Source organism: Perognathus longimembris, chromosome 12, assembly GCF_023159225.1.
Source record: "Perognathus longimembris pacificus isolate PPM17 chromosome 12, ASM2315922v1, whole genome shotgun sequence".
In the NCBI taxonomy this organism is placed as follows: domain Eukaryota; kingdom Metazoa; phylum Chordata; class Mammalia; order Rodentia; family Heteromyidae; genus Perognathus; species Perognathus longimembris.
The window spans coordinates 36,768,443-36,783,884 of record NC_063172.1 but is presented as its reverse complement, the minus strand read 5'-3'; the positions used below and the strand labels follow the sequence as shown (position 1 = coordinate 36,783,884).

The following is a 15,442-nucleotide window of genomic DNA, read 5'->3' as shown; positions in this document are numbered from 1 at the left end:
TCTGTAATTTAGTACCTTTTCTGAGCTACTGACCCAAGATCAAGTATCTTAACTTTTGTTTTGAGAAAAATATAATGACACAACCAAGCGACAAAGTGTAATACAAAGAATTCTGAGGGTCTAGCTTCCTACTAACCTCCATTTCCTGCCTCAGCCAATCTTCTAATTCTGCATTCCTTCCAGCTTGATGAGCTATGAGATCTGATCCTCCAATGATGCGTGGAAGTTTTCCTGCTCCAGGATATGTGACCTGGTAAGTAGTAAAAGTTAGGAGGTTATATGTATTAACAAAGATGAATATTTAAAAAATATTTAAAGGCAAACAATATAAATAATGTCTAACATGGTATCAAGGATGTTTAGAACCTATATAAATGAAGGTGAGACACACAATTCTGTGCTAGACTCATCTTGTTTTACCCTTCTGTTCTTTAGCTATTACAATACTGAGATTTAGACATGCTGCTAGGACTTATAAACTAAGAAGAATTTAAGAGTTTAAAATTGTAGTTTTTATTTAAAAATGGCCTTGGTCTCATGTTGGAAGTAAAGCAACTCATATAGGAACATATATACTGAAATTTAAAATACTTTATTTCGTTCTAAATATTTAAATGTTTGTATCCCTTGTAGTAATAAAAACTTAAGTCATTAAAAATGTTTGCAGTTCATAGATCCTTAGCAGAAAATACTGAAGATGGTAATTTATACTTTAAGTTGACATTGTTTACAAATAAAGAAGTACAACAAAGACAATTTTATGAAAGGCTCATATCAAACACACTGATACTGCTTAGAGCATACAGTAAATCCTTAGTATTTCTGGACAAGATTTTAAAATTTTAATATATGAACTTGAAAGAAAATTTTAAATTATTTTTCATCATTAAGTAGTGTTTGAAAAGCAAAGACAGAGACATGCCATTGATTTAGACTAGAGACTTAAGCACCCAAATTCCTTTGAGAAAAATCTATTTAAACATCTTTCTATAGAAATTCTAGATTGAATTTTTTCCAGTTAGAAAATAATTTTTTTTGAGTCAAGGATATCTGCATTATTAAGGGCTTTACTCTTTCTAACCCATTTTACAACTCTAAAGTCATATATTTCTCTTATTAATAGACCTCTTTTGCTTCTGCTTTGATACCCAATAAAAATATGGTGGGTCTGAATTCTTTTGGGCAGTACCGGGATTTGAAGTCAGTACCTCATATTTGTTAGGTAGGTGCTCAACTGCTGAGATCCACCTTTGGAACTTTATTCACACGCATTGTTTTTGACACAGTGTCATGCTTTTTACCTAGGCTCAGGACTGTACCACAATCCTATTTCTTACACTTCCAGCTTTAACTGGAATGAGACGAGTATACCACTGTGCCCATGTGTTGGTTGATATGCAATCAGTCTGGCCTCAAACCACAATCCTCCAGATCTCAGCTTTCTAAATAGCTAGGCTTACAGGTGAGAGCATTCCCCAGCTAGAATTGTGCTTTAGATTACTTTTCATACTTTTACAGTTACATAACTCAGGGAATGAGTACATTTCTTTTTGGACAATGTCACCCCTTCCCTCACTCCCAGGTCGTCCGAGGTTGTGGATGGGAATCCCATCCACAAGTTGCAAAGTTCATTTTCAACATTGTGTCCAGTGTAGAACTGTGTTACTGAAGCAGAAGAAATAACATAGGTTTTTTTCTTGTTTCTTTTTAACAATCTGCTTTTATCACTGCTTAATACCAAGGGTATTTTTAAAAATACTTCAAACACTGCCCTCCAAAGTACAGTTTAAAAATTACCTACCTTTTTAAACTTCTTGAAATTCTTGAGTTGACCATAATTATTATTTACCTCACAAAGATTTCTGGAAGTGGTGTTACTAACCACTAGTGATCTAAATTCAGTCAGTAATACCTTTCTTGGAAGCATTTCACTATTGGCCAGAAGTTCATCATTGACCTTAAATGGGATAAAATGAATAGATAAAAGGAATAAGGAAAATGACTTGTCATGTAATAATCTATAAGGAAGTTTGTATACCTGAAGAAAATAGCCAGAAGGGTTATTTGAACTTCTATTTGGAATCAAGTCATATATATTTTAAATCAGAAAATTAAATTACTCTTTTGCTCTATAACTTTGAAAACACAACACATTCATGTGTACAAGATTAAAACTACAGAGTATTTTACCTCAGTAGCTTAGTTTAATAAATACTATCCTAATGAGCAATAATATTCTTGTAAATATTCTGTTGATATGAAATTTCAGCATTTTCTGATCCTTTTTAATATTTTACATTAAATTATAAACTCTACAGGTCCTTATTTAAGCTTTCCCTTTCTATTATTCTGATCCCTCAGAAATCAGACCACATTAATTCTGACCATATTATCTCATTAACCAACCATTGAGCAAAATGGAATTTTATTTTTGCTTTATGTCATTTACTATTTTCATAGTTCTCTACAGACCTTATAGCAGCTCAAGCCTTCGCACCTTAATTTTTTCTTAACTGCTAGGCTATATGAACAGAAGAAAAAGAAAAAGGCAAAAGAAAGGTTTATTGGATGGTAATGAAATGTAATCAGGACCTCAAATGAAAATATCCAATTCTTTAGGAAGTTACAAATATTTCACATTCATTACCATATCTGATACAAATAATCCCATTGAAAAAGTATCAATCATGGCAAGTGTCAATCATGGCTGGGAATATGGCCTAGTGGTAGAGCGCTTGCCTCGTATACATGAAGCCCTGGGTTCGATTCCCTAGCACCACATATACAGAAAACGGCCAGAAGTGGCACTGTGGCTCAAGTGGCAGAGTGTTATCCTTGAGCAAAAAGAAGCCAGGGACAGTGCTCAGGCCCTGAGCCTAAGGCCCAGGACTGGAAAAAAAAAAAAAAAGTGTCAATCATAATATGTTTATATATACACACACACACATATATATGCATATATATACATAATGGAGTGTTCATTGCAGATTGTGCTTTTTAAGCAGAAATAGCATAGGTTTTCTTTTTTTTTTTTTCGCCAATCCTGGGGCTTGGACTCAGGTCCTGAGCACTGTCCCTGGCTTCTTTTTGCTCAAGGCTAGCACTCTGCCACTTGAGCCACAATGACACTTCTGGCCATTTTCTGTATATGTATGTGGTGCTGGGGAATTGAACCCAGGGCCTCATGTATACGAGGCAAGCAGTCTTGCCACTAGGCCATATCCCCAGCCCATAGGTTTTCTTTTAAACAGTCTGCTTTTATTAGATATAAAACTCTAGTAAAAGAGATAAAGATTGAAACAGATACAGACAGAATGAGAGAGAAACACAAACAGAGAGGTATGTTTTTTAAGGTATGCAACAGAACAAGAAAAAAAAGAAAACATTAAAGATAATTAGAAATAAATATAAGTGTAGTTAAGTACCCTAAGAAAATTAGTTTCCAAAGAGGTGGTCAAAATAATGTAATTATAAATAAAGGCCAAACTTTCTAAAGACTAAAACATTTACTATATTAGATAGTCTGGTAGTGAATCTGGAACTATCTGGACATAAAGTGGCAAAGTAAATCCATAATATAAGAATAATATAGATTTATAAAAAGATGCATATTTACTATACATGTATGTTTATTAAAATAACATTCCTTGGATTTCACTGAATTCCACATTAAATTTATCCTAACAGCTGGCCATAACAGAAACTGTTACAGAGTTATAAGATATACAAACTGTTTAGTTCAATAAATTATCCTGTAAAAAAAATGCTTAATTTGGGGTGTGTGTGTGTGTGTGTGTGTGTGTGTGTGTGTGTGTGTGTGCGTGTTTGTGTATTTTGGTCCTAGGGCTTGAACTCAGGGCCTGGGCACTGTCCCTGAGGTTTTTGCTGAAGGCTAGCATTCTACCACTCAAGCCACAGCTCTACTTCCATCTTTTTGGGTGGTTAATTGAAGATAGTCTCTCATGGGCTTGACATGACTGGCTTCAAATCACAATCCTCAGATCTCATCCTCCTGAACAGTTAGGATTTATAGGTATGAGCTATCAGTGCCTGCTTAAATTCTTGATAATAAAGGGCCTTCTCCCTTACCACTCTGGGAGCAAAATGGGATCACGTTATTCTCTCCCTTCCCTCCTCTCTAGTTTTGCTAGGGCTTACAGTGGATCAAACTTTAAACACTTCACAGAATCTTCTTCAGATTAGGATGAAGGATAGCATATAATGCAATCCATGAGTAAATTTTGCCCAATAAAAAAGTTAGGCCTGGTCTTGATTATTTTTTTTTCCTGAAGAACGCTCCTTAGAAAGGAGGAGTTCAGATAGAAAAGACTTTCTCCCATCTAGTTCCCTAACTGTGGATCAGTATGTGCTAAATCATTACAAATGCGGCAGCTGGGGAGGTAGACATTTTAAGGAGAGATGAGGTCACCAATTCCACTTACAAAAGACTGGAATAATATAAAGAACTTCCTTAGAGAAAATAAGAAACATAAAGAATCAAAATTCATAAACAACATTAATGAACAAAATGTAAACAAAAATTCCTAGAGATGTCATAATGCCTGATCCTGAATTTTGATATAGTACTTTGTTTTATTAACTTCTTTCATCTTTCTGTGACTGTTTACTAAATTACCTGTACTTACCATCTTCGCCAAATGACTTTTATAACAGTACAGCCTAACCTGGAAGCCTAGTAAAACCATCATGACAATAGGTGTGTTGTGTGTGTGTGTGTATGAATTTATCTTGCACAGTTGAAAATTTTCTGTAATTTTTAACATTTACCTTATGGACCACCCAAACCATATGCTTTATACTAGGTACTGATGATAGTTTTTCCTAGATATAAAATGTAAGGTACCTTTTAAGTTATACATATTACTTACACGTCACAGTGTTAGCTCCCAAGTCTGCACTGTGTCCCTGACTGGTCAGCTTTGGGGCTTGCAATAAAGTCTGAATTCTCTGTTCGTGTGCTGGACTTGGCTTCTTTTCCTTCCTGGACCTCGTGTCAATCTGGGGACAGGGCTCGCACCCAACGGGGGTTCACAGGTTTCCCTCTGCATCCCACAACATCTTAATGGGGGCTTGTCCTGGGATAGTCCTTAAGCCTTGAACATGGGTAGAAGGAAAGCCTAACAAAGAGCTGGATAAGGACCTCCGGAGGTAAGTAAAAGGGAATTTATTTTGGTGAAGCACACTAAGGGAAGGCCAACAGGTGGAGAAGCTGAATGCAGCACTGCTCCCCAGGCTGAGGAGGGCAAGGGACCCCCCTCAAGAGAACATCAGGATTTTTGTCTCCTGAGAGCTGTTGCTCGGGGCCGTTTAGATTGTGGGTTAGAGTCCCACCTAGACCGGCATGACTGGAGTCTGGTTTTGGTTCTGAATTCTGATCTGGTTTAAGCCTGGCTGGTGGCAACAGCCTAGCTTATTGTATAACATACTGCGGCCTCTTTTGGTAATAACATCCCATGACCGCTTCTGGTATTGTTGTCTGTTACTGTCCTATTTTTATGGGTTAGTTTGTCTCTACTCTACCCAGTGCTGCACTGGTGGGTGACCTCCCCAGACTGACTACCAGGGGATGGAAATCTCTACAGGGAAGGATCTCCCCAGACTGACTACCAGGGGATGGAAATCTCTACAGGGAAGGATCACCCTGAGATGTTTCAGGGCCCTGTGGTCTTTCCATCATTCTGGTGACCAGCTCATCGGTGCTGGGAATGCCACACAGATCTTTTTAAAAGTTACTTAAAAATCTTCAGAAAGACTCTGTTTCTCTGTTCTGTCTTGTCCTGTTTTTAGAATTGGTACCAGTTTTAAATGTGGATCCTTGTTTCCTGAGTTTTGTGTTGTTTGGACATCTCTGGGGAAGTAAAAATTCCAGCCTCTGGCTAGGCTTGGTCATAGGCCTGCTATGTCCCCTTCTGCAAGAAGGCAGTTGGGAAGGTACAGGCAGCCGAAGACCTGGTCCAAACAGCTCGCTAATCTGCTAATCTTAGTCTCAGAGTAAATTAAAATTGTAAAGTGCTCCTGGATAAAACTGGCAAAAGATATAGTTAGGCCACCTGGTGGGCTAAGGGATCAGCTTCAGGTAACCACCTTCTTCCTCCAACTGAAGGTATTCAAAAGTTCAATTGATAATTTAAAATGCTATAGTCAAAATTGGGCTAAGATTAGAGCCAAGTACTGAGCTGAGTTTAGCTCCAGGGGACCCCCACCCAGCTTTCTCCAGGGGACCCCCACCCAGCTTTCTTCAGCAGGAAAGTATTTGGTGTGCCAAAATGCCTCACTAACACAAGCAAGCCCTGGTAAATGAGGCTGGAGAATGCTAGAGTCATTTGTTAAAATTGGTCAAAATATATTGTACTCATAACCTGATGTGAAATTGAAACCTCCTTGTACTACTCCTTAACAAAAAACAATAATGATAAAAATATTATGGTATTCTGGGACATACTAATGATCTCTAGCAAACCTGAGGAGCCTTCTGGATACTGAGTGATACTTTTATCCATCTTTTTGTTATTACTGATTAGTTGTTCAATGGGGTTTCATTTTGTCATGTTCATGTAATGTAGCCTGTTCATCTCTCATTCCTCTCTCCTCCCTCTGCCCTAAATAAAGGCTAGCTTTATACATAAAAAAAAGACTGACAAAAATACCTCTTGCCACTGGAAAATATACAGCCGATATTTTGTGTGCTGTAAGATCTTTTGCATGAATATGTGTGTGTGTGAGTATGAACATGTTTAAGATTAAAAACTGTCTGATGTAAAAATGGGTGTGTTTAAGTTTAAACTCAAAGTCATCAAGCTTGGGCATTACCATATGTTTTAAAGGATTATTGCATTGTATTAAACACAGTTCACAATAGCCAAGATATGGAAACAACCCAGATGCCCCACTACAGATGAATGGATCAAAAAAATGTGTACCTATACACAGTGGAATTCTATACAGCAACTAGAAATGATAAAATAATGGCATTTTCTGGGAACTGGACAGGTCAGGAACAAATAATGTTAAGTAGGACAAGACTAGAACACATAAAACAATGGCGCATGGTCTCCCTGATATGTGGATGTTAGAAATAAAAAACAGAAACATGACAAAGAAAGCAGGACCCAAGGTACATATGTACATATAATGTACATATAATTTAGTTTGTGTTTCACTTTTGGGTGCCTTTCTCCCAAGGCAGGGAGACAAAAAAAAAGGGGGCGGGGATCTCCCTGCCTTGGGAGAAAGGCACCCAAAAGTGAAACACAAACTAAATTATATGTACATAAATTCATACGTACATAATTTAATATCCAGGCTGTAAAGAACACCAAAGCTAAAGAAGCAAAAGACTTCTTCGTAATCAACCTTAGAGAAACTAAAGAACCCTATACCTTTTCCTCTCACAAGATGTACAGAGGTACACAAAGAAGCTGGAAGAAAGACACAGAATGAATGGAAAATAGGGAGAGGGGGGAAATACAGTAGAAAGGGCCCAAGAGATGCAATGGACACTGAGGAAAAAAACTCAAGGGCAGCAGGGAGTGGGGGGGAAATTAGAGAAAAGAAGGAACAGATTACATGAAGCAAAAGAAAAGAGATGTATATGTATCTATCACCTGAGCTGGAAGGAACTGTTCTACAGTCACTAATCATAGAGGACATAAGCAATGTAGACTAGAGTAACAATTGACATTAAGGAGGAGAATTCTATTTTTTTTAAATTTTGATTTTTGAAAAAAAAGCAAGGGGGTGGGATGAGGAACTGGGGGGGAGGAAAGAGGGGAAAAAACAAGGAAAGAGAAAACAGGTATGACAAGAAATGTATATGTATTCACTACCTTAAGCATGTAACCATAACCCCTCTATACATCATCCTGACAATAAATGGAAAAAAAAACAAAACTGCACTTACAGATATGTTGTTCCTTTCCGGCTTTGTTTTATCACTACAGTTGTTTGTTTCTATATCCATCCTTGGCTTTTTTCTAATATTTGCATCATCATCTTCCTTTTCAACTTTCACATTAATTTGTAACTCTGACTTTGTGTCCTTGAGTAAATTTTCTAATATTTCATCTTCTATGGCCAAAATATCAATTTTTCTTTTTTCTGAAGAAAGATATTTATTAGCAGAAGTTTTCATATCAGATTTTAAATCTACATCATCTGAAAATAAGTTATCTGATTCTTTGTCCAAGGGCTCATCCTTAGATGAATGTTGCTCCTTATTTTTCCACAGTAAGGGTGTAGCAGGTTGTGTCTGTTCTATAAGAGAACAAGACATTTCTATTCTTGCCAATTTGGATGAAGACAGTCCTTGATTTTCTTCATCCCTTTCCCTTTGAATAGAAAAAAAAACCAGAAATTAAACCTAACAGTAATATTTTAGTGTGGCATTATTGCCATCCTCTCCATATCACTGGGTATAAAAAAGTATTTGAAAACAGTCCACAATTCATGTAAATTCTACTATTAGGACTGGTAGAACCTTCAGTTAAAGCAACATGAAGATCTCCATTTTCTCTGCTGAAATACAGTTAATAAATAAATGTGGAGGAAAAAGGAAAAAATACAAAGAACTTCTCATTAGAATAAAGCAGCCTAAATTATGAAGTACAGAGTGGCCAAGGAATTATTAGCCTCAGAATATACCTGATAAACTGAGAGCTGGCTTTCAGGTAATAAACCACATTCTAAATCTAGAACATGGCAGCAAGTACACACTGCAAATACTATGTGAAAATATGACCAAGGCATTCAACACAATACTATATCATTCAGTAAGTACTGAATGCTTTCTTTTAGCAAAACATATTAAGGTCCACAGAGGACACAATGGCTTAGATCTCTGCTCTCTAAAAGTTTGCTGGATTTATACGGAACTAGAACAGTAAAGTTATTAACACTAATGTCAGAGTACTAGAAAGAAAGCCCAACAGAGAGGTTGTAGTTTGAAGTAGGGATCAGGTAATACAAATAGACAGCAGGGGAGGGACTAAAACTTAATGAAAATAGTTGACAGTGGCACATGCCTGTAAGCCTCGCTACTCAGGAGGCTGAGATCTGAAGACACAGGTTTGAACCCAGCCTGGGCAGTAAAGACCTGAGACATTCACTTCCAACTAAGAATCAAAAGCTCGAAGTGGAGCTATGACTCAAGCAGAACACTAGCCTTGAACACAAAATCTCAGGAACAGTGCCTAGGCACTGAGTTTAACACACAGACACGCACACAGACACAGAGACAGACAGACAGACAGACACACACACACATACAAAATAAGGATCAACAGGAAAGCAGAGGAGAAATAGATTATAATAAGGCCAATTCCCTTAACATTGTCAGAGAAGTTACCAGGACAATAGGAGGAAGGGGATTTTAGAAGTCAGCAAACAATAGTTCAACTATAGCACAGGTGGAGGAATATGAAGCTCTGTGAAATTCTTTTGTGAAAGACCAGGATGTTTTTGAGACAGAATAGCTCAAAGGGCTACAGCTTTCCACAGAAACTTATCCTAGACAACAAAGGAAGATAACACTCTCTAATGTTATTAAAAGTACTTTTTTGCAGTGACAGGAGAAAAGTTATTAAAAATATACCTTTTTTTAGGAGACGGTTGAAAGTAGTTTTTGATTGAGTTCAGCTGCTGTTGAGAAGCCCGATTTCTACTTTTATTTACTGGTGGTACTTTAGTTGGTGAAAGCTGACAGTTTGGAAATTTTTTAACTAAGGTATTTGATACTGTATTATAATTATTTAGGGAGGGCTCCTTTGCAGTAGATGTTTCTTGTGAAAGCACTCTGAATTTCTGCCCCATTCTAGAAGTTTTTATTTCTCTTGATATTTCACTCCAATATATACTGTGGCAAAAAAACAAACAAACAAAAGAACCAAGGTAAACACATTTTCATCAATTTGCATCTAGAGACTGAGATTGTTAAATAGTTATAATGAAAATAACATTGGATTGTCTTCTGATAATAATGTAGTGAACACATTTTGGTATGGCAAGCAAGTAGTTCCTTGGTCATTTAAGGGCCTTATAGTACATACTGTCAGGTATGTTCTACTATGAAGATTGGTTAAGAACATGAAATAGCAATCTAGTATCTAATTACAGATTAAACTAGGTGATAATTCTATGTCATTTTTGTTTTCTTTAAAATTTCACATTATTTCCATATGAATATTACAATAAAAATGGAAAATCAAGGCCAGGTATAGTGGTACATGTCAGAGTTTCAGCACTTAGGATTTCCAAGTTTAAAGCCAGGTTAGGCTATATAGCAAGTTTCAGGCCAATCTGGGCTATGTAGTGAGAACCTGTCTCAGAAAGTCAAATTAAAAAAAAAGTTAAATCAGAATACGCTCCCTTTATCCCAGTATTACATACAATGGGGTCCCTCTAAATCACTTTGATTGATATAATACCCAGCCTAAATAGCAATTTGTAGTATATAACTCTAGAATATTAGAAAATATTTTAAGCACACATAACAGTTTTATAATCTGTAGGTAATTAGGCATTTCCTTTGTTGCTATTCTTCCACAAAACAAAACCAAAAAGCTACAGTCCTACTGTCTTCTAAAATATTACTGTAACAATCTCTGTTTAAGAAATTAAATCTAGTCCAATCACAATGTCTCAACTTTTAAGAAGCAGAGACTGAAAAGCCAGCCTGTGCAAAAGTTAATCAGATTTTATCTTAACAAAGAAACTAGGTATGGTGCTGGCACAGGACAGTAATCCCACCTATTCAGGAGATGTAAGGAGAATCATGATCCAGACCAGCACAGACAAAAAACACCTATGGAAAAAAAATAGCTAAAAGGAGAAAAAATAGGTCTGGGGTGTGGCTCAAGTGGTAGCATACTTGCTTCATTAGTTGAAGGCCCTGAGTTCAAACCTCACCATTACCAAAAAGTAAATCTAAACACTAGGCATGGCACATGCCTATAATCCTGGCACTGAGAACAATGATGCAGGCAAGAGGATCTCCAGGTTGAGGCTAACCTGGACTACACAATGAGAACTATGAAAGGAAAGAGACACATACAAACAGAGATGGAAACACAGAGAGAGAAGCTAAATATGATTACAATATAAAATATGTAGGCAATAGACAAAATAGTCTAATATAGTGATATAATTATATGAATATGAACACTGTATTAAACACTTAAATAAGTTTTAAATGAAAAGAAAACCCCACAGAATACAGAAGAGCTAACTCTTTTCTATTAAGAAACAAAACCCAGAATCCTTCTTCAGAGAATCACTAAAAACCTATCTTTATGAATAAATATGAAGTAGGTAGCTAGCTTTATCCTGTAGTTTCTCCAAAATTCAAATGCATATATAATATAAACATATATATATATATAAAACTATATAATATCTTTAAAATGGTTCCCCCTTATCTGTGAAGAAACATTCTAAGATGCCTCCAATGGATGTTTAGGGCCAATGACATACTGAACACTATCTATACTACATGCTTACTGCTCACAGCTATGACAGTTTAATTTCCAAATTAGGCAGTTAAGAATGAGCAAGTAGCTAGTAATCAAATATCACAAAGACTATAGTACAATTATGTAAATGTAGTCTTTCAAAATATTCACTTGTACTCATCTTTTTTTAATAAAATGAGATGCATCTATATGTGCTGATAGGCAATGAGATGAACAGTGTAGACGTCATGGTGCAATGTTGATTGCTATGTAAAGGTCACTTGGACACAAGCACTATAATACACTCATCTAATATCCTCCTCCATGGAGACCAATGATGTTTCAGTTAGCATGTTAATGTGGACACACAGAAAAAAGAGATGATTTTCATCTTAGGCTGGCATTAAGAGATTTCATCACACTACTCAGCACAATTTAGAACTTAGAAACTGCTTCTTTCAGGAATTTTCCTCTCAGTGTCTTTGGACTGTGGTTTACAAGTAACTAAAACTGGCATAAATCAAAGCTATTGATAAGTGGGTATGACTATATTTCCAACTTTATCTCAATAATTACAATTGAAATACTAGAATTCTTTTTAGTTTCCATGTACCTTTGGCAAGGTATGAGAAAACTCAAGATACTATAGACTACAGGCCAAATCAGGTCCATTTGTTTTTGCAAATAAAGTTTTATTGGAACCAAATCATACCCATTGAGTTACATGTGACCTATCCATGGGCACTTTCATGCTATAATGATAAAGTAGTTGTGACAGATGCCAATGCTCATGATGCCAGATGTTTACTGATCCTTTATAAGAGGCAAGCACTTTTTTTTTTTTTTTTGCCAGTCCTGGGCCTTGGACTCAGGGCCTGAGCACTGGCCCTGGCTTCTTTTTGCTCAAGGCTAGCACACTGCCACTTGAGCCACAGCGCCACTTCTGGCTGTTTTCTATATATGTGGTGCTGGGGAATCGAACCCAGGCCTTCATGTGTATGAGGCAAGCACTCTTGCCACTAGGCCATATTCCCAGCCCCTGATCCTTTATAAGAAAAAAAAATGCTGATCTTGATTCTATCCTCCCATGTTTTATCTCCTGAGACAACTTTATAAAAATACCAACTTTATTTCTTGAACATATTATATATCTGTTGCTACAAAATAGGTAAGAGTTTGTTAACCAAGAAGCTTTACCAGGCATCTACTTGCTCTGATTCTGAGCCATTCATGATCATTGTACCATTCACAGAAGCACTTGAAATTACATTTTCACTGGCTGGCAAGCCTTGAGAAAGGCTTGGCCCAGGCGTCGTCTTTAATTCTGTAAATTATACAAATGAAAAAAAATCATAACCATGAGATACAAGATAGACATTTGATCACTAAAAGTGATGTGCTTAATTAGATATTGTAGCAGATGGTTGTTTCTAGCCAGTGAAGCCAAGAAATACCTGAGGAAATTGTCTCTATCAACAAATCTGTTGACATCTTTGATGGATTTAACCTAAACCACATTATTTTAAAGCTATACAAAATTCTTTCTATGAAAGATTATCAACTTAAATTTTTAAAAGTCCAACTTAAATTATGACTACAATGATGGATGTCAGACCAGAAAATTAATTTATTCTCCAAATGGAAGGTATATCTAGCTTACATCTACATAAAAGAGCCAATGTGAGATTTTTTTTATTCCATTATCTAGAAGACCTGTAATACCACTTCACATCTTCTGTAAAGACATGTCTTCTCTATTTTTGGGTTTTTTTTTAACTGTATTTTTTTGTCTTTCCTTTTTTGGTACTGGGGAATGGGACATTGCACTTGTTAGGCAAGTGCTTTGCCACTGAGCTACATCCCAGCCCTGTCTTCTCTATTTGTTTACTGAAATAGCTATTAGTTCAAAGACCACTAGTTGGGAATGCTTGTTTTTGAGCTGTCCCTGTTGAATTAGGTGCTCCTTGTTTCTTCTCTCACACCTCGCTGCACAATATCTGACTAATGACTCATTTGTCACTACTTGTACAGCATGAGTTATTTAACTTCTTTATGTCTTAATTTTTCCATATACAAAGTAAGAACAATTGTAACACCATCCTCACAAAGGCATTTTGTGGACAAAAAAACCTGATGTAATTTTAATAGAAAAAAATGCTTGTTGTGCAGTAATCACTGTGCCAGTGTTGATAGTTAACATCATTTATTTGCTACCTTTCCTTAGTAGGTTAGAATCTAGAGAATAAGTCTTCCTTGTTTCTATATCACCAGTGCACAGAGCATTATTTAATAATTAAAAGATATAGATCCAGAGTAAGCTCTCAGCTAAAAAAATCCTAAAACCTGATATCTATTAAGTATACCTTAATTATCATATTACGTCATAATGATATAAAAGATCCTCGGTAAATGTTTATTACGGACTTCAAACTCAGATATTTGTCTTTTGCCACATTCCCACATAACTAACTTAAAGGCTCAAAAGTATTTCCTTAAGTATCTCTAGAATTCATTTCAGCTAGCACAGAAGTTTGCAAAGATAACATTATGAAGTCACAGAAAAAAGCATTTATCAACCCAATGATCCTACCGTTGCTGACAACTATGTTCTCCTAATACAAATACTATGAGCACAAGAGTTCAGTTGGATTTGCTCATCTCATTACTCCTAGTTGGTTAGCATGACTACAAGTATTTAATGAATGCTCAACAAATATTTATTGAATAACAATAAATGAATGCATGAATATGAAAAGAACAATGAAAGGGGCAGGGAAGAGAAAGAGACATAGGTTCACTGTTTTCACAAAACATTATGTCATAGAACCAAGCTTCATGACTTGGAACCCACATAATTTACCTATACGTATGTGGAAGAATTTGTACTAGGAACTGCAATGAACATTTTAATTTACCTATAGTTGCCAGCTCTTTGCCTTGTTTAGCCTTTGTTTTTGTACTTGGCCCTATATGAACTTTCGTATTTGTCTAATTGTTTACTGTCAGCATCTTGACTTTTAGAATACAAAGTTTGTAAAAATAAGGATCTTCTTTACTCATTACTGAATCTCCAATACCTACCATAGTGCTCCATACATTACAGAAATATTAATGAGTAAATGAATGAATTAACAGCTGAGTTTTAAAAGTCGATAATTATGGTCAGACCTGGCAAGTGTAACAATGATGTACATACAATTTATCACCAGTGCAAATAAATAAAGTTGCCAGAGAATCAATATAAATAATGTCTCATTACCTGTACTGGGTTGGCCCCGTGGATCACAGTAACTCTTAGTAGTCATGAAAATAACTGCCAATCCAATTTCTGCTTCAGGAATGGGTCTTAAACCCTGCCTATTAGAATGAAAGAGTTTAAATAAGGTAATCTACTAAAACAACTTGTATTAAAATAACCAAGTTGAACCAACCAATTTTTGCCTCCAAAATTATATAAAATGATGCATTTTATAACATGGGCAGAATTTGAAATACAGATAGTGCTAATTCAAATTACTCACTAAGGCAATGTTACACTGAGGCAAGCCCACCACCTCTCAGTAACTCAGTTAACTTTATCTGTGTAATAATTCGCTAAAATTAAAGATACAGACTTGTCCAGTTCTAACATTCTGTAATTTTTACAAGGTAACAGTAATAGTCTTATAAGACAACAAAATAGACCTATATAAATGGACAGATTCCACATTGATGGATAGAAAGGGTTAAAATTATTTAAGCTGTTAATTTTCCTCAAGCTGACTTGCAGATTCAATGGAATTCTTAGATAAAAAAAATCCCAGAAAATTCCTGAAAAGATGATTAGTTATAAAAAAAATACCCAGAATTCTTCTAAGGTAGACAAAAAGAGGGCCATCTTACCAGCTATGAAGACTTAAAAAGTTAAGGTAATTAAGACAATGTTGTAAATGTTCTGGAACCATGAGCTAAACAAGCCACACATGTATAAACTTTCA

General features: G+C 35.9%; 1 protein-coding gene across 2 annotated transcripts in view; it reads right to left on the bottom strand.

Annotated features, from left to right (window-relative positions):
- Nbn (nibrin) overlaps nucleotides 1-15,442 on the bottom strand; it is a 38,560-nt gene that overhangs the window by 7,017 nt on the left and 16,101 nt on the right. For both annotated transcript variants that reach the window (XM_048358405.1, XM_048358406.1), the window contains exons 8-13: nucleotides 14,725-14,822; nucleotides 12,663-12,789; nucleotides 9,611-9,871; nucleotides 7,922-8,348; nucleotides 1,802-1,957; nucleotides 137-250 (exon numbers count right to left, since the gene is read on the bottom strand). In XM_048358405.1, the coding sequence (XP_048214362.1) occupies nucleotides 137-250; nucleotides 1,802-1,957; nucleotides 7,922-8,348; nucleotides 9,611-9,871; nucleotides 12,663-12,789; nucleotides 14,725-14,822 (1,183 nt within the window). The remainder of the gene's footprint in view (nucleotides 1-136; nucleotides 251-1,801; nucleotides 1,958-7,921; nucleotides 8,349-9,610; nucleotides 9,872-12,662; nucleotides 12,790-14,724; nucleotides 14,823-15,442) is intronic.